Raw genomic sequence first — 25,461 nt, forward strand, 5'->3', positions numbered from 1 at the left:
CGCACCTACCTCCATTGGCTGTGACATTCCCTGCTTCCAAAGATGAGTTGCATATGATAATCAGGATTAAAACTGACAATAACAGTAAAATATATAAAATATATACGTTTTGGTTTTATGGTTTTTCATTTATTGTCTCCTTTAAAGTGTAGAACATTCCAAGAACCATCTCAATAGTGGGTGAATCTAAGCAGAGCTATCCTCTTGCTAGTGAATGCACCTATTTCCTATAATCTACCACCCTGTTCTATCTTGAAGCATTGTACAAATTCACGTTATTTTTGTTAAAATTTCCTAGTCAATGGATCTCTGGATGAATCAAGCTTGTCTATCCATTCTCTCTGAAAATCATCATGACATCCAAATGTATGCCTTGCTAGCCTTCATAATTCCTACACTTTAATTTTTTATATATCTATTCCCAAGTAATAATCCCTGTTGACTTCAGCAATGCATATATGGTTACAGTTTCAATTGTAATTTTGAGGAAGGTAGAAGCTTAGCAGCCTTTGCAAAAGACTGCACTTCTTCTTCAGGGATAGAAAAAGTCTCTTATTTCATCAATCTCATTTTTAATGCTTCTAGAAACCTTCCTGTAGTCTCACTGTGCCCCTTCTCATTCCATCTGGAGGGAAAGACAGCCAAAAACAGAGAAAGGTCTTATGCTTGAACATTCTGTTTTTAGCTTCCAGCAGGCATCAATGGCTCTCCACCATAGGAAACAACAACTCCAAAAATACACACAAAAATGTGATAGTAGAATGTAAGAACGGGCCAAAGTGAGAAGAACCAGGAGAAGCTGTTGCTTCTAAACAAAAACTGAAGTAAAGTTGTGAGTAGAAAAGAAGTTGCTATACTTTGCTTTACCCATTCCTGAGAGAGGTCTTTCCAGTCCATGTATTTTAAACCCTAAGTTCTATAGGGTTGGCATTCCTCTATGTTAATGTCTCCCATCTCTTTCTCATGAGAACCACCACTCCTCTTAATGTTGCACCAGCAACAGCAAGAGCATCCCTCTGGCAGCTAAATAGATGCCCTTCCCCCACGAGGGTCTGTCTCCAGGGCAAACCAAAGAATGGGCAACTTAGAAGCCCCCGTATAGACTCAGAAGTGGTGTTGGGAGATCAAAAGACAACCTGGTAAAATGGCACTACCTCTAAGAATCCTCCACCTTGTTTGACTGTGGAGCAGAACAAACAACTCAGCATCTGTATGCTTGTCCACAATGCCCTTCCTCATGCACAGAGGAAGAACTGTTTAAAGCTACAGATAGTGTGGTTGCTGTTGCCCGTTTTTGGTCTAAAATTATTAAGCTGCTTGTGTCTATTTTATCAGTTTTATACTTGTTTATTTATACATTCCTTTTGACATGAAGTAAAATAATCTTTCTCCAATCCACACCAGAAATCTCTATAATAGAAGCATACCTTGGTGCAGTCAGATTGATTATTACACTTATATTTCTTTTATATTGAAGAATAGTACCTCAAAGCTCTATCCCAAAAAGGAGACTCAGAAGGCTGTCGTGGTCAATAGTATTGTAAACTTCTGAAAGGTCCAGAAGAACAAACAGGGACTCACGAGCCCTGTCCATTTCTCTGCGTAGTTCATCCACCAAGGTGATCAAAGCTGCCTCTGTCCAGTAACCAGGCCTGAAACAAAACTGAAATGGATATAGATAATCCTCTTCATCCAGGAACCCTTGGAGTTGCAAAACCACCACACGCTTCGGTACCTTGCCTAAAAATGGGAGATTGGAGTCTAGTCTGTAGTTATCTAGTACAGTGGGGTCTAGGAAAGATTTTTTAAGTTGTCTTACCACAGCCTCCTCCATGCTCACAGGGGCCCTGCCCTAATGTAAGGAGGCATTAATAACTTCCCTGACCCACTCCATCACTCCCCCTCTGGCCTATTTTATGAGCCAGGAAGGGTGAGGGTATAGAGTGCACGTGGTAGCTCTCACCTCTCCAAGAATCCTCTCCACATATTCAGACTGCACAAATAGAAAAGTATCCATCAACATAAGACAAGTAGGAGCCAAAGTTACATCCAACAGAGCTGTATTAACCGTGGCAACTGAGTCCGAGTGAATCCAAGCAATCTGATCTGCAAAATGGTAGGCAGGTTCTTCACAGCATACTGTTGTATGAACAACACTCTGTTTTGGGCCAGGTTGGATTAGGCCTCTCACTACCTGGACCTTGCAGCAATAGTGTTTGTACAAAATGCTCTTTTTCTGCTTTTGTGTTGCCCCACCATAATTTTTTTTATTGCCACCATAGATTTTCAGATACATTTTGCTTGTTTTTGGTTGGGATCACTCAGAGTTCTCTGCTACTGTTGCTCTAGTCCTTGTCTCATGCATTCATTGCTGGCAGCTCCTTTGTGAACCAAGAAGCTGGTTTAGCTCAACTTCTTGAGAAGGGACACTTCGGAGCAATCATGTCTTGCCACCCTGGTCATTTCCCTATTCCAGAGATTTACCAGCGTGTCAACAGGATCACCTACCAGGGCAGCGGGATAATCCCCAAGAGCCATCAGGAATCCATCCGGATCCGTAAGCCTCCACCTGATTAGATAGTGATCTGTCTATGACAACGAAATCACAGAGAGCTCCTCCATTCCCGGATCATAATTGTCCCCATCCTCCATACAAAAATAAGTCTACAGTGTTTCCAGCAACATATATGGGGCCAGATACCAATTGGGCCAGACCCATGGTTGTTATGGCAGGCATGAAGTTCTGACCCACTTCTGATGGCTGCCTCGGCATGGCAGAGACCTAACCAATAGAGAATGTGTGACAGTTACAGTAATCCCTCTTCTTTGTGAGGCTAGGGGTGCAGGACCCTGCAAAAGTAAAAAAATGAACCACAAGGTCGTACATGCTAATATAATTTGCCCATGTTGCTATGTCATAACTGCAGTGTACTTCCACTGGGAAAATTAAATGAAGTAGCAAATTCAACAGAAGAAGAAAAAAAAATCTCAGGCATCAGTTGCTTCTAGATAACTATTCCCTGCCTCTATCTACATAACCTATTTTGCAGTCTTCTGGCATTGTAACATAACAAAATATGCCATGTAGCCTTCACAGTGTCATCTTGTTCCATTGGAAGAACCTCCTCAGCATCAGCTAACAATCTGTCCTGTTGCCAGCGCCAGTCTGGATCATCTGAAGTTCCTAAACATTCTTCAAGGGTAACCCCACGTAACTAAAAAGTAACTAAAACATGTGTCACCATGGCCAGAGCTAATGACTCCACAATCTTTGATGGTTCAAATGTACTCCTAGCCACAATGGAAACATGAACATCCAGGCTGGAAATTGAATTGAGGAGCACATCCAAACTGCAAATGTATGATCCAGCACAGACTGAATCCCTATGCCCTGATCTTCCTTTCTGCTGACCAGGAGCACTTTGTTTTGTGTGCATTAAGTTTAGATTCATTTGCCCTACAACATATCACTGATTACTGGTTTTGGAGCAAAAACGTTTCCTTCTAAACAGTTGGGGGCGGGGGGTCATTGTAGTCCTGATGGCACTGAACCTCCCCTAGCAGTTTCATGTAGCATGGAGATAGAATCAAGCTGTAAGGAACCCACAGACAAATGGCCAAGGAATCGAGTAGGAGTCCTCCAGCACTACCTTTTATATTTACTCCCTTAGGAAGGTATGAAGCCACTAAAACAGTCTCCCCAGGTCCCATCCAAGCAAGGCAACCCAGAAGGACATTATTGTCAATAATATTGATAATTGCTGAGAATCCAGCAGAATCAACAGAAACATCTGTTTAGCACAGTGGTTCTCAACCTGTGGGTCCCCAGGTGTTTTGGCCTACAACTCCCAGAAGTCCCAGCCAGTTTACCAGCTGCTTCTGGGAGTTGGAGGCCAAAACATCTGGGGACCCATAGGTTGAGAACCACTGGTCTAGCACTTGATGTAGGTCTTCCATTAAGGTGACCAAAGGTATTTTTGTTCTGTAACCATGTTTGAAAACAGAGGGAAATGGATCTTGATAATTTGTCTCATCCAAAGCCATCAGGCATCCTACTGTGGCAGACTGTTTTAATAAGTTCTCTATTCCTGCAGAGGTTCTATTTCCCAGCAAATCTGAAGCTCATCAGCTAGTTATCTTTCCATGACGGTGGGAGTATTAACAATTCTTTCATTCCCAGATAACATTTCACCCCACCCAGGGCTATAGCCAGGGAGGGGTAGGGGTACAATCCCCCTCCCAAATTTTTCAGGTTAAAAAAAAAACCCCAGTTTACTCATGACTTTTAACGGGTTAACCAAATTCCTATGCTAAATCTACGAGAAGTCTATATAAGTCTATATAAAATATAGAAATAACCATACTATTTAAATTATTTTGTGTTATGGAACTACTCTTCATGATTTGCTAAAACAAATTCTACCCCCCCCCTCATTTTTTGTGGCTATGGCCCTGATCCACACCCATATTACAAAAGACAAAGTCCAGAGTATACTCAGTTGGGTTGTTATAGGTTTTTCAGGTTGTATGGCCATGTTCTAGAAGCATTCTCTCCTGATGTTTCACCTGCATCTGTGGCAAGCATCCTCAGAGGTATGCTCAGTCACATGAGTAGAGCCAGATACTGCTTGGGTCAGGCCCATGGTTGTCATGGCAGGGATGAAGCCTTGAGCTGCTCCTGAAAGGCCAGTCTCATCATGGATGTTGAAATAACGGTTCGAGAAAGGGAAACTCCCAACAGCAACCCCGAGACCACCCTGCTAGCTCAAGAAGGGAGTTCAGCAGCAGGGTGAATGGAATATCAACAGAATACCTAATATGTCCTGGCTGCTCAGCTTCAAATAAACACACTAAAATGTGCCAAAAAGGATGCAGTTTCAATAAACTACTGCAACTCCAACTCCCAGAAGAACTCCCTCCAGGTTGCCTGTTGCTGAACAGAGAGCCCTGGAGTACAAACCTGAGAGAAGTTATTCTACACAGCCTCATCCAGTCAGGTCTCTGTGATAACATGCCAGGCTGACATAGTCATCGAAGATGAAGTCTTGACTAGTAGCAGTCTTCCCATCCACCCACCTGGCATTTATCAGCAGCATTTTCAACCCTGACTATAGTTTGGGGGAAAAAATCAAGGAATTCCTGTTTGCACTGCACATATCTTAATTGTAGTGGAGGGAAAATATGAAAAAACAATACAATATTTCAAATGGAGAACAATTTTAACCAATTCAAACCTATTAGTATTTCTTTTTTCAAAAGACGGAACTCAAAAACACGACTTTAGTTTTATTGGGAGCCGTTAAAAAGTAGATTAAAAAGCTACTGTTACAAGTCTCAAGGAAGTAAGTAGGATTGCAGTTCACTGTTTAAGTAAATATTACCAGCAACAATATTTCTGGCCTTGCAGGAATAGAACATAGTCAAAGGGGGAAATTTAAAGCTAGTTTTTTAAAAAAACAAACAGTAAGGCAATTTTGTGATCATAAAAAGATTCACAGTACAGTAGAGTCTTGCTTATCCAATATAAATGAGCTGGCAGAATGTTGGATAAGCAAAAATGTTGGATAATGAGGAGGGTTTAAGGAAAAGCCTATTAAACGTCAAATTATGTTATGATTACGTTGTGGTTTTACAAATTAAATTTAATACAGTATTAATTACTGTATTTACGAATTTTAGCACCAAAACAGACAAAGGTCCTTTCTTTCTCTCACCTTGGACTGCGCTGGATAATACAGAACGTTGGATAAGTGAGACTCTACTGTAGTTTAGTATGTGACATGACATATCGGCTTCTCCTTTTGGTGATCTTATTAATGGGAAACCTCCAAGAGATCTTGTTATTAATACTTTGCTCATTCTTGGAAACTTGTTGTCCCTTTGAGTTTGTTGACATGTAATATGGCCTTTCTACAATTTTGCCATGCACTGGTTTTTATTAATACCCTATAGAGAAGAAAGAAGGAAAAGATAAATTCCATTTTGCATAGAAGCAGCATTATACAGCTTCTGTATTTCTTATACACTAATACTTAAAAAAAGAGGCACTATCTGAAGCAAGGCAATAAACATTTTAAGCTTCTGGTCATAATCTATATTAAATGCTATTAAATATTATGAAAAACTACAAATAGAAGTTAGATTAAATCACGCCATAATGCATAACATTTATCTGCCTTTATCCTAATATTTATCAAAGCAAAATAAAACCTTAGCTGTAATCAGGAAACTTACAAGCTATGAAATCATAACAATGGACAAAAGACAAAGGAAAGAACTATAGTAAAAAAAGCCCAACGACTTTAATTGCTTTGTAATTTTAGAAATAGTGCTGATGAGTTTCAAGAATAAATGAGAGAGGACTTTGCAATATTAGTTAACATTCTCATTTAGAAATGAAATGTTTCAGAATATCACAATGCCTGCAGAGAAAATGAATTGAAAATAATCCATAGATGGTATGGACCAAAATAATTGAATTTTTTTCCCTAGAATCAAATATAATATGCTACTACTGTAGTAATGTGGTAGCAGCAAAGTACTGCCAGTGAAACATCTGACACATAACAGAATCTATTGCTTTATGATATACCCTTGGAACTGTATGTTTTCTTAGTGAGTTTACTAAATCCATATGTACTATTAGAACACCGTAGTTATAGCAACAAAAATTCAATAAATTAAAATTTTAAAAATCCATAATTCTAGGGTGGAAAAGAATTGACCACTGTGGATTTATGTTTCTATAGCTGTTTTGCATGCAATATTCATGTATAAACGGATATTGTAATATTTGAATGGGTGAGGGAAAATCTTGATTAAGGTATTTAAAGAAGCATTCTTCAGTCTTAGCATTCTAGAAAACCAAATGCCAAACAATTTTGTTGTATGCATTTTTGAGATGTGTTATGGATGGGAATAGGAATGATCCATAGCTCAAACCATTACACCACACTGGCTCACTAAAGTATTTCCATACCAGGATAAAAATATTCAATTTTTCTATGCATTTACAATTGCGTTTTATTTGCTTGTTTGATAGGGTGTCTTTTAGTAGAGTTGTTTGATGTATGTATTTTGCAGAGTGTGGTTTTGCATAATATATAAAAATATTTAATGTGACATCAAAAACCAAATGATGCCAGCGATCAAATTACTTTTCAAGGGTGAGAAGAAACTGAGTTATTAGATAGGATAGCATCGAGCATCTATTTTTACAGTTTAATTCAGACAGTGTTGTTACAATTATGACACCCAAACTGCTACCTGACGTGCTTCCCCCCCCCCCCCCCCCCCAAGATTTGGGATAGCATAGAATACCTGCCCTAGAAAGCAGGATAGATGCTTTTAACAATATGATATTAAGAAAAATGCATTTAAAAAGATGATTGTACCAGTAATACAATGCACATACATTGATAATTGAAAGCAGATAGAGCTGATGCAAAACAAATAGATCCTTAGTACTATTTATATTAATAATCTGTTCATTTTACTCTTTCCAGGGATATTATGATAACCTATTTTGAACCTTCCATCTCCTTTGAGGGACTGTGTAATGAAGTTCGAGATATGTGCGCCTTTGATAACGAGCAGCTCTTCACCATGAAATGGATAGATGAAGAAGGCAAGTTAATACAAGATGAAACTATTACATCAATTACTGGCGCCCTATACCCATGCACCTCCTTTCAGAGTAGAAATGAGTATTTTCTTTTCTGTTGTCCATATTTGCCAGTTTTTAAATGAATAATGGACCTGATACATTTGTTAGAACTGCTTTATGGTCAGCCATGTCCTTTTCTAGAAAACTGAAACTATAAACATGAAAAAGCTTGCGATATTTTGGTTGAAAGTTAGAACTGTTATAGTTTTTTTCTTTAAAAGGAATTCAGCAAGTTTTTTTTAAAAAAATGGGATAAATAAACCTCAGAAGATACCTTTCCTAAGCCTCATGGAAATGCTGATTTTGTTGTTTCTATGGTTATTTTTTTATAGTGAATTATTTATTTATTTATTTATTTCTTGCATTTATTAACCGCCGCTCTCAGCCCTAGGGCGACTCGTGGCGGTGTACAATACAAAAAAGACACTTTACAAAGAATCCGGACAACAAACTAACATCACTAATACATAACATCTAAATTAAACTAAAAATCCGCTCCGTCATATTATGGAATCATAGTCAAACTCGTAGTCGTAATTCATTCCGGTTGTCATTTCCAGTAGCATAGCACTCAGTTGAAAGCCTGCTCGAAGAGCCACGTCTTCAGGCCCTTACGAAAGGCCATGAGGGAGGGCGCCTGTCTGATGTCAGCAGGGAGGGAGTTCCACAGCCGGGGGGCCACCACCGAGAAGGCCCTCTCTCTCGTCCCCGCCAGACGAGCCTGTGAGGCAGGCGGGATCGAGAGAAGGGCCTCCCCAGATGATCTCAATTATATTGTATTTTGAACAAACAAAATGCCTTATGAAGTCATAGGTCATCTCTGCTTGTAACATGGAAATTTTGTAACTTTTTATCTCTAGAGTAGGAATGAGAACCCTGTGGCCTTCCAACTATTGTTGGATTCAAATTCCCACCAATGTAACCGGTTGTCTGGGATTATGGAAGTCAGGGTCCAACAATATCAGAGAGCAAAAGTTTAACATCAGTGCTGTAGAGAAAAAGTTGTTAGCTGGCCAGTAAGTCACATAAGGTAATTAACCCATACTGTTTCAGTATGTACCACAGTTACGTTTGAGCCAGCAAAAGTTATATAAGAATGAAATGGTGAACATAGATACAATTAAAGTTATTGGACTGGAAAGCAGTACGACAAGTTTCTCCTAGCGTGTCACTATAAATGACTCACAATGCAAACTTCCTGGAATTTAATCTCCTTTCACAGTTCTTGGTTTGGTAGGCAAATTATGTGACTTGAAAGTTCAGGGTGATGTTTTGCCTTCCTGAAGCAGGTATTCAGGGATGTGACTGAGACTCTACCAAGACTCATTGAATCAGCTGATTACAATTCTTTCTTGCTGATTCATGGGAACAAATGATGCAGTCATGGAAATGTTCATTGGATCTCCAAAGAGTATAAATGATAATGAGAGAATGTATAAAGACTACAAAGGTTAGTGGGTGAATAAATGATCTGTCCTATCTGTCAAAGGCAAGGCATTCATAGGGAAAGGATAATGTATGTAAAATTTGTGTAGCTGCTTATAAGTGGTCCTCAATGAAGGTTTGGTTTGATAGACCATGATGCAAATATGATGTACTCTTTGTAGATTAAGGATTGCATGTAATGGAATTGGAAAGAATATTTTAGCAGTAGTCTGATCATTATTTCCTTGGGTTGGAATGGTAAAACCCCAAGTTAACTACTGAATCCGACATGTGACACAAGAACACAAAGAAGCAAGAGTAAACATGGAGCCCAGTAACTTACAGGAAATTTTGTTGGACAACTCACACCAAATACAACAGGAATACAGCTTGAGGGGCAACCATTGGCCCACAGAAGGCCTCAGTTAATCCCACTCTACTCTGTCACATCCTCTGGCGTGAAGTGATTCCAATCTGTGATTTGTCTACCATTTAGGAGAATCAAAGGTATTCAGAGAATCCTGTTACCTTTTTTTTACCAACTATAGATCTCAATTACTCCCACACACCCTGTGTCATTTCTTCCCATCTGGGAAGGCCAGAGGCATGCAGGTGCATCACCACAATTATCAGAGATGATCTTAGATATACTTTGTGTGCTCTAAAATCTCCCTAAAGGGAGGAGTGGTGTGAATAAAACCATCCCAAATGAGGCACTTATAAATCTCCAACTTAAAGAGGAGAAAAATGGGAAACTACAGACCAGTTAGGTCACTATGACATAAAGATTGAATGAAATTATAGACCAAGTTATTAAGCAGTCGCTCTGTCAGCATCTGGAAAATAATTCATTACTTCCTCAGAGTGAACATAGATTTTTCAGGAAGAAATTAGACTAGCTACCCACATCTCTTTGGTAGAGTTACTGGTTTGATTCAGAATGAAAATGAGTCACCTCTGATTTGGGCAGAAAAAAAATTGACCAGGTTTCCCATGATGTTCTTCTTGACAAGATGGCAAAATGTGAAAATGTGCATGAACACTTCTTTAAGCAAATGTGTAGCAGGTTCAGCAATTGTACAGTGGGCTGTTTGGTAACTCGCTGTTCCTCTGTGTGAAGCCTTGCATGCAGTGCCTCAAAGCTATGTCTTAAGTCTTCCGTCCCTCAACATTTTTATAAATGTACTGGATCAGAGTGTAGAAATATTCACATCTGTGAAAGGAGAAGTAACTTACACTGTAGAACATGGGATCAAAGTCCCAAAGGAACTTGACATCATATTTATCAGTTTCGTGGCATCTTAAAGATTAAGTTTTATTTGGCATAATGCCGGAAAAAAATGGTAGTCTTTAAGATAGCTCCCACGCCCTTAGAAAGGTAAAATTAACAAGAATAAATGTTAAGGACAACAACCAAATAAGAACTAGTTTGAAAGCTGTATTTGAGTTGGATTGCTGCCATGCAAAAAAGTGGAACTATTTTAAAGTTAATCATGCAAAAAGTGGAATAGTCTTGTTATCTGTTGCTTCCAAGCACAGGACTATAAGCAATTTGTTTAAATTTCAGGTGGGCAGTAGTTGAAACTTCACAATTTAAAAAAATTGTCCTGTATTTGGATAGTTCTCAATCATTGGAGATATTTAAGCAAAGACTGGATGCTATCTTACATTCCAGAGCTTTCATTGGACAGGGTCTTGGTGTAGATCAGAGGTTCTCAAACTTTTAAAGCTGCAGAGCCCTTTTTATCATGGAGCTCCAAGAAACTTTTGGACTCATTGCATTTCAAATTTGACAGATAGGCCAGGCAAGTGGCAGATGGATGGAGAATGTTTGTGAGAATTGAAAAAGAATGAACAAATTCCTAAGCACACAGCACATATCTTGTTTGTAGTGCAAAAAGAAAGAAAGAACAATACAATATTTAATTCTGTGATTCTATATTTAAAATGAAGAACAATTTTAACCAACATAAACTTAACAGTATTTCAGTGGAAGACTCCAAGGGCCATTCAGTCCAACCCCCTTCCGCCATGCAAGAAAAGCACAGACAAAGCACCCCAAATAGGTGGTCATCCAGCCTTTGCAATAATAGGAGGAGGGGGAGGAAGAGGAGCAACCCAGGGGCCACCCAGTTCAACCTATTTCTGCCTTGCAGTAAAAGCACATTCAAAGCGGCAATGAGGAAACCTTGCAGGCCATGGCGGCGGCAGCTGGGAGACTTTGCAGGCCATGGCAGCAGAATGCTAGTCCAGGCCTGTAATTGTGACTGGGGCAGGGAAGAAGTATCTCCAGTAGTTACCAAGAAAAGTATACTTGAGTCCACTTTTGGTCCTATATGCATATTGCATATTGATGACTGTAAAATGAACCTATTGTGGGGTTTTCTCTCTGTATAATTTATGCAGAGAGAATTTACTGTTGCCTTCCTCTGAATCTGAGGGAGTTTGAGTTATCTAAGGTCACTCAGTGGGTTTCCATGGCCAAATGGAGATGTGAACCCTAACTCCCAGAGTTGTAGTCTAGTTCTCAAACCAGTACACCATGCAAGCTCTTCCTATATGCAAACAACGGGTACAATAATTTTATCCATGTTTTCAGATGCATGAACCAAAATTTTTAGTGTTTTAAAAAGCACAGCTTGGGTTATAGATCTGAAGAATCATAGTTTGTTAGACCTGCATTAGAAATGTCTTGGAGGCTCCATGCTGGATATTGTATATATTCCTACTGCATTTATGTAATATGTTTATAAATCCTGGTTTGTTATTGATATTTTCACATAGCATGAAGTATCCGATTTCAGCCTCTTTAACATCTTAGTACTCTCTCTGCTTTCTGTGTTCTGAAAGAAAGAGTTTTGTGGAGAGGATGGAATAAAGGAAATAGCTTATTAACTCTGGCACACCTAGAAGCATTGTTATAAAAACAAAACATGAATTCTTGTGCTTTTAATAGGGAAGAGGATTATAGACATTAAATTGCCTTCAGCACATTCAAGAGCACCTGCCCATGTTCATTTTGTCTTTTTGAAAAATGTCCTTCAATTGTTTTTGTGCTTGGATGAAGAAAAACTGGTTTGGTCTTTCAGCGTGGTTAAATGGTAGCATTCTTATTTAATGTCTGTGTGTTTTTTGCCCATTTTACCTGATCTTATTTAATATGTAAGTATATACGCACACAAACTAAAACCCTTGAACTTTAGGTGACAAATATGCTCAAATGGCCAAGATCAATACATTCCTAAGTAAATGGCGGGATGATGAGAAACAATTTTAAATGTAAAAATATTGTGAAACATTTCCACAGATAAGTAGGATCTTAACCTCAAAATGGTGTTTTCAAGTGTTGTGCAAACATAAGCCTGGTTTACTGCATAGTGTGCACTCAGTAAGAAGATGCAACTAATTCTAGCACTTTGACAAATATGTCCATTAAGTTTGTTTGATATTTTATATACATGTACACATTACACACACGTAAAATTACTGGAAAGAAGCTAGTAAGTCTCTGTTGGGTTATAGGAATTGATGATGATGTAGGAGGAATTATTCTGATTGATGATGATGTTTGGAGGTGTGTGTTTGCAGGCAACAACTGTTTTAGTAATTAAAGTAATGTAAATAAATTGTTTTAGTCACTAAGGGAATGGACATGAAGAGATTGCAATATTGCAGCCCCACATTCTTTGGCTGCCATTATTCTTTTAAGTTTGATGCCATTCATTGTACATAGTCTCCCCCATCTCCAAAGAAAACCCCCATGTATGTCTTGCATAATCTTAACAAAATCCCGCTTGGAATATCTTGTGTGCTACTCCTTTGCCAAAGAGCATGAGCTGAAATATCCAGATCCTGGTAACTATTCTGAATGTGTATTCAAAGAACCAGCACATTGGGTGAAAAAGGGAAGGTCCTCTATTTTCTCTTTGCTGCTAAATACCCAGTAGCTGTCCTGTTTTCCAAGAATGACTCCCTTCTTGGAATGTGTTGACTCAGGACAAAGTTGAAGGGATGAAACCTGATGTTGGGAGGTAGCTACAGTTGTCTATCAGCAAAGCCTCCCAGGTGATAAGAGACTGTAAGCTCTGGTAGAGGAGCTTTGTGGAATGCTGAAGGATGAGAGGGCATCCTATAATCATTGGCAGAGAGAGGTGTTTTATTGTTTTAGGTACAGTGACACTTCTTAATAAAACAAATATCTTCATAGGATTTTCAACATTCAAATCTGACATGATAACATGTAAATTTAGAGGCAAACTTGCTAACATTTAGTTCATTCAGTGTATGTCTGGGTGTTAATGCTCTAAAAGATTTTGTGTGCCGGACTTAAGTGAAAATACATTTCTGTGTATAGTTTGAAAAAGCAGTAAATAATCTCTTTCATCCAAAATCAAGAGCCATGAAGAGAATATTGTTTGTTAGAGAAGCATCTTAGCTTAGGCATAATCATTCACTCTGAATTAATTTGTTATTTCTTTTTAGGGGATCCGTGTACTGTTTCTTCTCAGCTGGAATTGGAAGAGGCCTTTCGTTTATATGAACTAAATAAGGATTCTGAACTTCTAATACATGGTAACCTGGTGTAATAGATGATAGTGTGTGTATGGGTCATTGTGTGGAGCAAAGGGTGTAAATTATTATAGTGAGATCTTGAGCCCAAGAGACAGAATACACATTTCAGAGCATTCATTCATAATCATTTGAAAAAGTCCCTGAAGGACCATTGGAAGCAGCCTAAAAGGAAAAGAGATGCTTTTGACTCCTGTCCCATCAGAACAGCAAGGTAGCCCTTATGGTGAACTGCATAGCTTTGGAGAAAAGCACCGGTGACAGACAACTCCTATGTTAAGACTCTGATGGTTCCTAGTATGAAGAAAATAATGTGTCCCTTTCCACTAGCTCATAAATACTTCATTAAAATAGGAAATGCCACTAGGTTGGCCATAAGAAAAATGGCATAATCTATCAGACTGAATCTGTAATAGATTTAACCCAGTCTGTAGGTTGCAAAATGAGGTGCAAGTTTCCCATTTCTATAGAACTTTTATTAAGCTAGATAGTTTTTAAAACAAGGAAATAAGAAAGGATACCGGAGAGAAAAAGGTTCAAGTCCTCAAACAGCCATGAAATTCACTGCTAGTCAAGCCCTACTCTCAGTAAATGTACCTCACAAGGTTATGATAGGGATACATTGAACTAGTTAGAAGGTAGGATCTAACTGTAGTAGTTAGTTAATAAGATTATTCTTCATGGTCTCTGTAACTCCCAGAAACATGCAGCCCACCTGTCAACTGCTTTGAAAATGATAAAATATTTGAATGTACTTATAAGAAAGAATATTCCACTGGATGTCTTTGCAAATGCAAGCATCATTTTAGTATACTTAAAGAACATTTCTATTTTGTTTTAATGTCTTTGTCAGCTAAATTTTAATAGATCTTCATATCAAAAATGGATTGGAAAGAGAAATATCATCTATATTTTGATTTTATTAGAATTGTCAATTACCTCTTTGTAGCCACTATATGATAATTCTTAGCTCAGAAATCTTTCCTGGCTGCTTAATTTATGGCCTAGTGCAGAAGATAGGTTTGTGTAGATCATATTGTATCAAAAACCTTACATTACATAAATACCTCAAATTACTATGTAACCAAGCTGTTTGATACTTTTTTCAAAACTATATCTAGAACTCTAAGACCCTAAGATCTTCGGGAGAGGCCCTTCTCTCTATCCCGCCTGCTTCACAGGTGCGGCTCGCGGGAACGAGAGACAGGGCCTTTTCTGTGGTGGCCCCGCGGCTTTGGAACGCCCTCCCTATAGAGATAAGATCAGCCACTTCGCTGATGGCATTTCGGAAAAAACTGAAAACATGGATGTTTGAGCAAGCATTCGGCTAATCCGATGCGATGAAGTTTTTGGATCACGGACTGGCAATCACAAACAACGAAATTGGATTATGATTTTAACTAAGAGATGCATTGGTCTGTATTGGTGGCCCAATACTGTGTACTGTACATGTATGTGTTTTATATTTTTAATCGGAATTATTGTTGTTTTTAAATGTTGTAAACCGCAATGAGTCGCCGTTTTAGGCTGAGATATTAGCGGTATACAAGTGTACCAAATAAATAAACTCTTCCATGTTGTTTCTTCTCATCTATCCTTGAAATAATATCTAATTTAGTATTATTGGTCCCCTCCCCAGTGTTTCCTTGTGTACCTGAGAGGCCTGGAATGCCCTGTCCTGGGGAAGACAGTAAGTGCAGTAACTTGAACGTTATATACACTGTAATTTAAATTGATGCTGTGATGAGTCTTTTGATTCTGAATTACAATTTGTATTTAAATAATGAATCTAAAAAAAGTTTTGTTTTTTTTTGTTTTGAATATCTGTGAATTTTTTCTTGACTTAATTCTACAATTAAAATTGTATGTATTGGCTTTAGGTACCATAAAATTATAAGGCACTTGTATTCAGTTAAAAAAGGTACCTGAATTTGTAGGCACTGATGTGGAATAAAACTCAAATCAACACAGTCAGAAGTTGATAAGGACTTAGTTTTGCAATTCCTGAAGTAATTTTTTGCTTGGCCTTTGAGATGTTTGGTTTGCCCTTTGTGTACAGTACTAAGAAGGTATCCAATGATTGAATCAGGATATGTTAAGATAAAAACTTTATCTGCCCTATACCTGTATGGCATTAATCTGGAATAAATATGTCCACATTTTCAGAGTGTTCACACTCTTTTCTCTCATCATTAAAACCTCTGTTTTGAAAGCTCCATGTTAATTTAACAAATACGTTGCAGGTTAAAATGGTTAGTAAAGATACAATGGGAGGGTACTTTAAAATAATAGGGTTTGCTAGCTTAAGATAATATTAAGATAATACCTGAATTAAAAGTATGTGCAGTGTTCAGGATTTAGGATTGGTGGACTACATTGTAATATACAACCTTTGATTCTCTCATGCTTTGACTTCCAGTTGTAGAAGCCTCAGCCATCATGACCAGTGATAAGGAATTATGAGACTTGTAGTCTCAAATATTCAGAGAGCCAGAGATTCCCTACCTTTGTAGTTATTGCCTGAATGAATTGTAGCCCAAATGAAGTTTTGGAGATAAAAAAGTGGGATATTATTATTAATAATAATAACAACTCCATCTTGAGGCAAGTAGTCATTGTCTTAACACATAAATATGCCTTCACTCCAGATATTTATAGTGTGGAGTTAAAAATACTAACTCATCTTTCCAAGGTAGTCCTTAAAGCTTATGTGAAAAGGAGGGTGGGGTTGTCTATATAAAGGCAGAGTACATGCTTGAAATTTGAATACCTCTCCATTTGAGATGTTTTATCTTTTATAGTATTTGATGCACATTACTCTTTTACATTGTCAACCTTTACCAAAATAAATGTATTTGGATATGCCAGATCTGTATAATCGTGAACTCAACGATTGCTAGGAATAAAGCATTCAGCATGCAGCTCTTCTATTACATACATGTTTGTTTAATATTTCTTTAGAGTCTATATATCGTCGGGGTGCGCGACGGTGGCGAAAGCTCTATTGTGCAAATGGTCATACTTTTCAAGCCAAGAGATTTAACAGAGTAAGATTTTAACCTGACTATTCTTTCATCTGTACTTACCCTCTAATATATGTCACTTTAACTTTTATTAATGTACCTTATCCTTTTGCTTTGTTCCTTTTATTTATGTTGCGATACTGACAAATAGGTATTTTACTTATCTACTTCCACTTCAATTAACATTTATTTACTTTTTAATGCAGTAAAACTTTGTAGAATGTGTTCTCACTGATAAGGCTTGTTTTCAACTGACTGCCTTTCAGAGATTATGCAAAAGACCTTAAAAAGCAGACAAAAACTTTATAAACGCTTATGTAGAATCAAAGAGTTGAGTACATATTAGATAAAAATGATGTCTTTAGTGGTTTGGCCATACAAGTGAGCCCCACAATAATAACAAATGAAGTTTTATGTCAAACAATGAATTGTTTGTGTTATGCTGTGGGGTGTTCACTTCAGATCCTGTGACTGCATTAAGATGAAAATATCTTGTCTTAATAAGGTGAGAAATGAACAAGGTGTTTGCCTTCTCTTTGCAGCTTAAGCAATCAAAGAAGGAACACTACAGTTTACAGTATAGTTAATTTCCTGAATTATTGGAACCAGGAAGCAGTAGTTAGCCATCTATTGGAGAATCCAAAATATTAGAACAGGATCAGACTGTTTAGAACTTATTTTTTAAAAAACCTTTAAATGGCCTCCATAAAAGTTTATGCCATAATACAGTTCTTGTTTTTAAGATACTTGTTTTTAAGGCAGCAGAATAACAGAGCAGCCCCTTTAGAAATTAAAATGATATATTTCTTATATATAATTAGGGGAGGTTGTAATGACACTGCAGAGGGACCAGTCAGTACTTTCCCCCAGTGATACATCCAATGTTCTGGATTTTCTCCAGTACTGGGCTGTCAAAGTTGGCAGATGGGTCATCTTTACCTTATGCTAAGCCGGCTTTACTAGCTGTAACCAATACAGTTGTAACTTTCCAAATTTCATACGTTCAACTGTAGTTCTTTATATTCAGAGTCATGCTCAGCTCTATCTTGCTGCTAGGGAGACAAATGATGCTTTGTAAAAAAAAAAAAAAAAAACCCTCACAATTTTTATTGTGTACTAAACAACTTCTGAACTTGCTGACCAAAACGTTGGCGGTTCGAATCCAGGGAGCAGGGTGAATTTCTGCTGTTAGCCCCAGCTTCTGCCAACCTAACAGTTTGAAAAGATGCAAATGTGAGTAGATCAATAGGTACTGCTTCTGTGGGAAGGTAATGACCCTCCATGCAGTCATGCTGACCACATGACCTTGGAGGTGTCTATGGACATCACCAGCTCTTTGGCCTAGAAATGGAGATGAGCACTACCTCCAGAGTTGGACACAACTAAACTTAGGGCCCTTCTACACAGCCAGAATATCAAGGGATAAAATCCCACAATATCTGTTTTGAACTGTGTTATCTGAGTCCACACCACCATATATTCCAGTTTAAAGCAGATCACGTGGGATTTAGTTCAGCTGTGTGGAAGAGGCCTAAATGTCAGGGGAAACCTTTACCTAGTAAACATTTGGATTTTTCCTTTTAGAGTATCAACAGCAAAGTGGAGAAGATGAGCTAGATGGAGCTACTTGGGTATATTACTTTTAGTATGAGATCTAGCTACTAATGCTCTCATCATTTCTCTGTCTGCTTTTCAGAGAGCTCACTGTGCCATTTGTACTGACCGAATATGGGGATTAGGACGTCAAGGATATAAATGTATCAACTGTAAACTTCTGGTTCACAAGAAGTGCCACAAACTTGTCAGCAGAGAATGTGGCCGACATGCACTACCACCAGTAAGTGATATTGAGAGCTTTAATTCTCTGAAAAGTGTCAGTGAGAATGTACCTGTATATGCATGCATAATCATATTATTACACTGTTGGAAACTCACCTGTCATTCATTTAATTAATATTTTTGCAGTCTGATTTTGTTGTTTACCTTTTAAAAAGAAGTATTCTATCACTGTTCTGTGTTGAAATCATCTGTAATGTTGAATAAACTATAAGAGAACCAGAACTTTTAAATTTCTCAAAAAGCTTACATTTCTAATCAGAGAACTCTTCAGTTTGATACTATTCATGCTTACCTGAAAGAAAACCTTATTAAGTTCAGTGGGATTGACACTGTTAAATGTATGGAGAATTGCAACCTTAGTCTGCCTCTTTCTGAGTGGTTTTCAACCCGTGGGTCCCCAGGTATTTTGACCTTCAAATCCCTGAATTCCTAACAACTGGTAAACTGGCTGGGATTTCTGGGAATTATAGGCCAAAAACCTGGGCACCCACAAGTTGAGAATTATTTCTGTATCTGCTTTGAAGGTTGAATCAATGTCATGATTCCTTGTGGAAAACTGAAAAGTTGTGATCTTATTCTTTAACTTTTTGTAGGAGTCTATGGATCATTCATCAGTACATCCTGATAACATAGAACCAGGTAAAAGCAGTTCTTTATTGATATTGCAAGGATCAGATGTGAAGCTGCAGCTCATGAAAGCACGAGACTTGTTTGTCCTTACTCTGTTAGGAAATCTACACGTATATATTCGGTTTCGTCTGTTGGGAAAAATAAAAGAATTCTAATATTTGCCACTAAACGAAACAACATCAAAATATGCCTGATCCTTTTTAAATTGTAGGATTGTTTATATCCATTGTCATCAATCTTCTTCCAGTCAAAGAATCATGCCCAGTGGACCTTCACATCTATTGCTACAGAATTATTTGGACTCCTTATATTTTTAATAATGAGTTAATTTATAGTTAGATGTTAGTGTTTAGTTATTACGATTTTTTTCTGTCCACATGTATGTTGGCATTGAATTTTTGCCATTAGTACGTTGTAAACTGCCTTGAGTCCCCACCTGGGGTGAGAAAAGCAGCATATGAATATAGGAAATAAATAAATAATATCAAATACAGAAATATATTTGTTTTTATTTGTGTTGACATTGTTTCCTTTACCACCATATTTTTGTAGCTCAGTGTAAGCGAGAAGTTAAAACGTATGCTCTTACTGCTTAAAGTAAGGAATTATTTGTACCCTCTGTACATAGTTATACATATTGTTGGGAAGAATAGCTCACTAGGATTTGATAGAGCCATATATTCACATTTGTAATCTGATGTAATCTACTGTTTAGTTCTTTATGAATGTGGAAAGATAACTTCATAGCATGTCCAGGTCAAATATAACCCAATGAAATTGCTTTATTTTCCTTTAAGAGAGGAAAACAGGATATAAATAAGTATAAAAATGATAATAGTAATAGTTATTTTATTCTTGCTTTCTTTACTTTAGTGATTCCATATCATCCTTCCAGTCATGAAAGCTTAGATCATGTTGGTGAAGAAAAAGAGGTATACTAACTCTATTCTGCTATGTGTTTTTCTAAGTTATTTGTGCATTTTGGGTTTTTAAAAACCTAAACTATACCTTCAATACCTTTAGTCTCATATTTTTCTTCATAATTGTTGGTAGTAGGAAAAATTCAAAGTTCTAACCATACTTTCAAGGATGAATTACTTAAATATTTTCATCTGTCTACAGGCAACAAGTATTAGAGAAAGTGGCAAAGTATCTTCCAGTCTCGGTCTCCAAGATTTTGATCTACTTCGAGTTATAGGGAGAGGAAGTTATGCAAAAGTACTTTTGGTTCGTTTAAAGAAGACAGAGCGCATATATGCAATGAAAGTTGTGAAAAAAGAACTAGTCAATGATGATGAGGTAAGCAGCATTTATTCTAACTTACTAATTTTTGAAATTCTGTATCTATTGCTTTATTCCATGTTAGGTGTTTTTTTTTTCTGTCTGACCTGCCCTCTATATTCTTTGTGACTGGGCTCCAGCCAGCCATTATGGAGCCATTTGTCCCATTGTCCAATTCCTTCTTGTCAGGCCTTTCATGCTTTCCAGACCAGGAGGCTGGAGAGTACTAGATGCATGCAATATTACATGTACTATTACTAATAATATTACAGTATAATGGTATAGTACAATATAGTAATATATAATACTAATATTGTACTAGGGTAATAATGTAATACATTGTATTTACATATTACTTGTAAGTCGCTCTGAGTCCCCCTCGGGGTGAGAAGGACAGCATATAAATGTCATAAATAAAATAAAATAAAAATGCTGTGGGGCTCCCAGCCTTTATGCCATCAGATGGGATCTGTTGCATTTACGATATTTATGCAGCTTCAATAATTAGGCACTAATCCATACACTGAGTCTTTGGGTTGCTAACCATTTTTGCTTACCAAGAGCCAAGAATGGAAGCTATTTGGCTGGTTAGCAGTTATATTTTGTAGTCAATTCAGTTCTTAAGGATCTTTGTGCACTCTTATCAAAGTATCTATGTGAAACACTTGGAACCTCCAAGTCACAGAGACCATGGAAAAAATAAAATTTAAAAACTGTGAACCATGAATGCTGTTCAATACTGGAATTCTCTGCCTTGGAGTGTGATGGAAGATCCTTCTTTGAAGGCTTTTAAGAAGAGACTGGATAGCTATCTTCACTTCACTTTATTTCTTTATTATATCTGTAGGGGATGCTTTGGTTATGTTTTTCCTGCATGGCAGAGAATTGAACTGGATGGTCCATATGGTCTCTTCCAACTCTATGATGGTCATCTACACTTTCCAAACTGTGTGTTGTGACATATTTGTGTGTTGGATGAAGTGTGTCAGTGTGTTGCATGAACATAAAAAGAAACCTCTGAAATAAGCAATAAATCACATATTTTTAGTAATATAAAGAAAAGATTTCCATGAGATACGTTGTGCCCCCACACATTTCATTATTACAATTTATGTATACAGTATGTCTGTATCTCTTATATGAGAAAGTCTAACCTCTGGTTTGCTAGTAGATCTGAAATACTGTGCCATGAAATAATGATTGTCTAAAAAGTTTGTCACTAATATTAAATGTTTGGGAAGCTCCGTTATTTGGCTCCTTTTACAAATTGTTACAGTTACCAAAAAGTATGAAGAGAGTACTATTTTTACTATGTATGTTCTCTTTTAGGATATTGATTGGGTTCAGACAGAAAAACATGTTTTTGAACAGGCGTCTAATCATCCCTTCCTTGTTGGTCTTCACTCCTGTTTCCAGACCGAAAGCAGGTAATTGTGCAGTAAGAGCTTTTCTTGTTATTCTTTTGAGTCTTTCATGGCAAATTGGGCGTGAGGCTGGGGCACATTGTAAATTATAATTAGTAAAATGCAGCACAAATGTATGCATCTTCTGGAAAATATTTTAATGGTTGGTTGGTTGGTTCCTTCCTGCCCTTGAAAAGATGCTCAAGATGAAATTTAATTGAAAACATAATTTTCAGAAGAAAAGCAATACTGAAAAAGGAAATAATCTGTGAATGTGGAAGGATGGGAGCAAAGTGTTGCGAAATCAGATCTTCAAGAGTTTTGAAAAATTGAATGCTAGAATGTACATGTTATTAAATAATTGAAAGTTAAGACATGCAAGAATTATTGTTTGACTGCTTGTTTATCATTTGTCTGGCAGTAAAGTTGTTTTACCCCAATAAGAATAAAAAAGGTGGAAAATATTTAAGGAGCAGTGATTTAAATGCCATTATTTTGTTGGTCACATGTCTTTTTGAAAACAAAATTTCAAGTATGAGGGAGATGAGGTATTTGATTTTAGATTAAGAACTTGATATAACTGATGGAAATGCTCGTAGGGAAGGAAAAGAAAATGATAAGCTTACTTTGAAGAATTTTCACAGGAATATAGCATTTGTTTAGTTCATTTTAGTACCATTGCTTGCCAGCCTCCTATGCAGTGTTTCTCAACCTGAGGGTCGAAACTCCTGGAGGGGGCGGTCGCGAGAAGATGTCAGAGGGGTCACCAAAGACAATCAGAAAACACAGTATTTTTGTTGGCCCTAGGGGTACTGTGTGGGAGGTTTGGCCCAATTCTATCATTAGTGGGGTTCAGAGTGCTTTTTGATTGTAGGTGAACTATAAATTCCAGCAGCTACTACTCCCAAATGTCAAGGCCTATTTTCCCTAAACCCCACCAGTGTTCACATTTGGGCATATTGTATTGTTGTAGTCCCCTTTTTCTCTCCCCATCTGGAATAAGTGAAAACATAATGAACAGAACATGATCACATAGAGAAGGTTTGCAAGGTTGGGACCAGTAAGCACATGTGAATATTGTTTGGGGTGGAGGCAGTAATTTTTGAAATAAAACAGGCAATAATAAAGTGGACCATGATTATAATTGGTTGTAACTTAAATCATTATATAATTTACTTTTATGTTTCAGGTTATTTTTTGTCATTGAATATGTAAATGGAGGGGATCTCATGTTTCATATGCAGCGCCAAAGAAAATTGCCAGAAGAACACTCTAGGTATGTTTTTCTCTAGTGTGGGTTTTATGTGCAGTAGTAGCTATGGAACTGTATGCAATGACTTTTGAAATGGCCCCAGATTACGATTGTGGATGGTGTGATTTTTAATAGTGATTGTAATGTTTTCTACGTTTTTAATGTGCATTTAATTTTAATTTTAAATCTTTAACTTAATTTATTTTAACTGTTTGTTGATCAAAGGCATTGAATAGTTGCCATATGTAAAGCCACCTTGAGTCCCCTTCAGGGTAGAGAAAGATGGGATACAAATAGAGTAAATAAATAATACAATAAAATGTGCAACTGTGAGTTCACAAAGGCAAAAGATGTCTCATTAGATGGAATATGTCCAACTTGTTTCATAGACGGAATATTACCTTGCTCACATAATTAAACTGATTTTTTCCTGTCTCTGAAAGTTAACATAACAAGAAATAGAGTAGTTTTGTTTTGGTTTTTCAAATCATCCATTTTAGAGATGTTAAAAATATGTTATAATTCATTTTTCTTACTTTTACACGCAAAAATGTATAATTTTCCCCACTGTTCACATGATGCTCATTTAGTCATTCCTTTCCAGAATGGCTGAGAAAGATAGATCTCTTCTATATTTGCGCATATGTTTATTTTCTAGATTCATTTCCCCTCCACCAACATTTCTAGGAATTGCCCTGCAGTTTGATATCTTTGGCATATATTTAAAATTTCCTGTCTGAATGTATAGGGCACAAATATCCTGCTGCTGTTTCTCATATATATATTTTGGCCTGACAATACTTGGAATTCCAGACTGAAGTTTGGGGGCATCAGGTTGTTGTCATTGAATATACTCTCTTAGCCGAGTGTATGTCCAAATTTAGTTGCTTAAGTTTTTATTGAGAGAATGCATATCTGAAAAGAGAATACAGAAGCTTAACATAGGAAAGTAACATGATGAATGGTAGAAATAACTCCTGAACAAAAGGTAGAAGGACCTAGCTTCTAGACTTCGGTTTGAGGCTTGAGATGGCTAGTAAGCTTAGAAGGGGGGCAAAATTTCATTTTGGTATATGTTGCTAGTTGGTACCATGATATTACTGAACATTTTAAATAAGATATTCAAATTTCATTCTAGGTTTTATTCTGCAGAAATCAGTTTAGCACTAAATTATCTTCATGAACGAGGAATAATTTATAGGGACCTGAAGCTGGACAATGTGCTCCTGGATTCTGAGGGACATATCAAACTGACTGACTATGGCATGTGTAAGGTGAGAGCCGAAAAACAAAAACAAGATTTATAGGCTTGGTATTCCTAACTGGATGTCTTTTTTAAAATGTGTGTGTTGGCTATATTATCATAGACTTTAGTTAACAGCTCTAAATTTGTTTTCTAGAAATAGCTCTGGCTTCTTCGTATTCTAGGTATACCAGATACATGTGCCTTGAAGGCAGGTTTGAGAAAGGACTTTTGTAAAATACTTAAGAAAAAAATAAATCAGGAAAATACTTCAAATTTTTCAAATCAAAGGAAATTGCTTCATGTGTAAAACCTCAATAGCCAAACCCATGCTGAAAAAAAAATCTATGGAAATAATTAGATCTTTAGTAGAGTAAGTAAATCAACAAAGGATGCTATGTTTCCCCTACACATCCGTAACTCCCTCTAGTGACGTTACTGCTAGACAGGAAGTGCTGTTTTGTACCTTCTAATTGTTTCCAACTTAGACTAAATTTAGGGTTACACTAACATGGGGTTTTCTTGCCAAGATTTGCTCAGAGTGCAGTTTATCTTTGCCATCCACTGAGGCTTGAGAGAGTATGATTTGCCCAAAATCAACCAGTGGAATTCCATGGCCAAGCTAATCTCAAACTGCAGCTATATTATACTGGCTCTGACAAGAAAGAGATATTGCATAATAGTGGCTGAACAAACTATGGAATGTATTTAGTGGTACATTTGGAGCCAGCTCTTGTCTTCTCTTTTCCTTCACAAACCAGGAAAATAACCTATGGTTTGTTGCAGGTTTACTTCTTTGGCTTCTTGGTGGTGAGGCTAGCCAGACAGGTCCTGACAGATTTGGCCACTTCTAGTAAAAGTGATCAGGCAAGTGGAGCCCAGCTTGTTGTAACAGGCAAATCCAACCAGTTTTAGTAAGTCAGATAGAGTTACTACTCATTTTAAGATGTTTTCCTCGTTCTGCCAGCTGTAATCGATTGAGCATTAAAAAACCCGTGTTTCTTATATATTGGGTGAAGCAGAACGGTGATGCTATCTATATAAGGTTTGTGCATTGCTTAAAATTGAAAATTTCTGTTCCTGGCTATCCTTTCAGTGGATAGTTTGATGCAAGAACAAGACCCTTCATG

At 37.3% G+C, this 25,461-nt stretch overlaps 1 protein-coding gene across 1 annotated transcript in view; it reads left to right on the plus strand.

Moving 5' to 3' along the window:
* Positions 1–25,461, plus strand: part of PRKCI (protein kinase C iota) — a 48,451-nt gene that overhangs the window by 12,980 nt on the left and 10,010 nt on the right. Inside the window, 11 exon segments of the mRNA XM_060767535.2 lie at positions 7,506–7,627; positions 13,574–13,663; positions 15,300–15,350; positions 16,622–16,707; positions 18,380–18,520; positions 19,116–19,161; positions 20,026–20,084; positions 20,275–20,451; positions 21,763–21,860; positions 23,026–23,112; positions 24,227–24,362. Of these exon segments, the coding sequence (XP_060623518.2) occupies positions 7,506–7,627; positions 13,574–13,663; positions 15,300–15,350; positions 16,622–16,707; positions 18,380–18,520; positions 19,116–19,161; positions 20,026–20,084; positions 20,275–20,451; positions 21,763–21,860; positions 23,026–23,112; positions 24,227–24,362 (1,093 nt within the window).

The sequence above is a fragment of the Anolis sagrei genome, chromosome 3, assembly GCF_037176765.1.
Source record: "Anolis sagrei isolate rAnoSag1 chromosome 3, rAnoSag1.mat, whole genome shotgun sequence".
Classification (NCBI taxonomy): Eukaryota; Metazoa; Chordata; class Lepidosauria; order Squamata; family Dactyloidae; genus Anolis; species Anolis sagrei.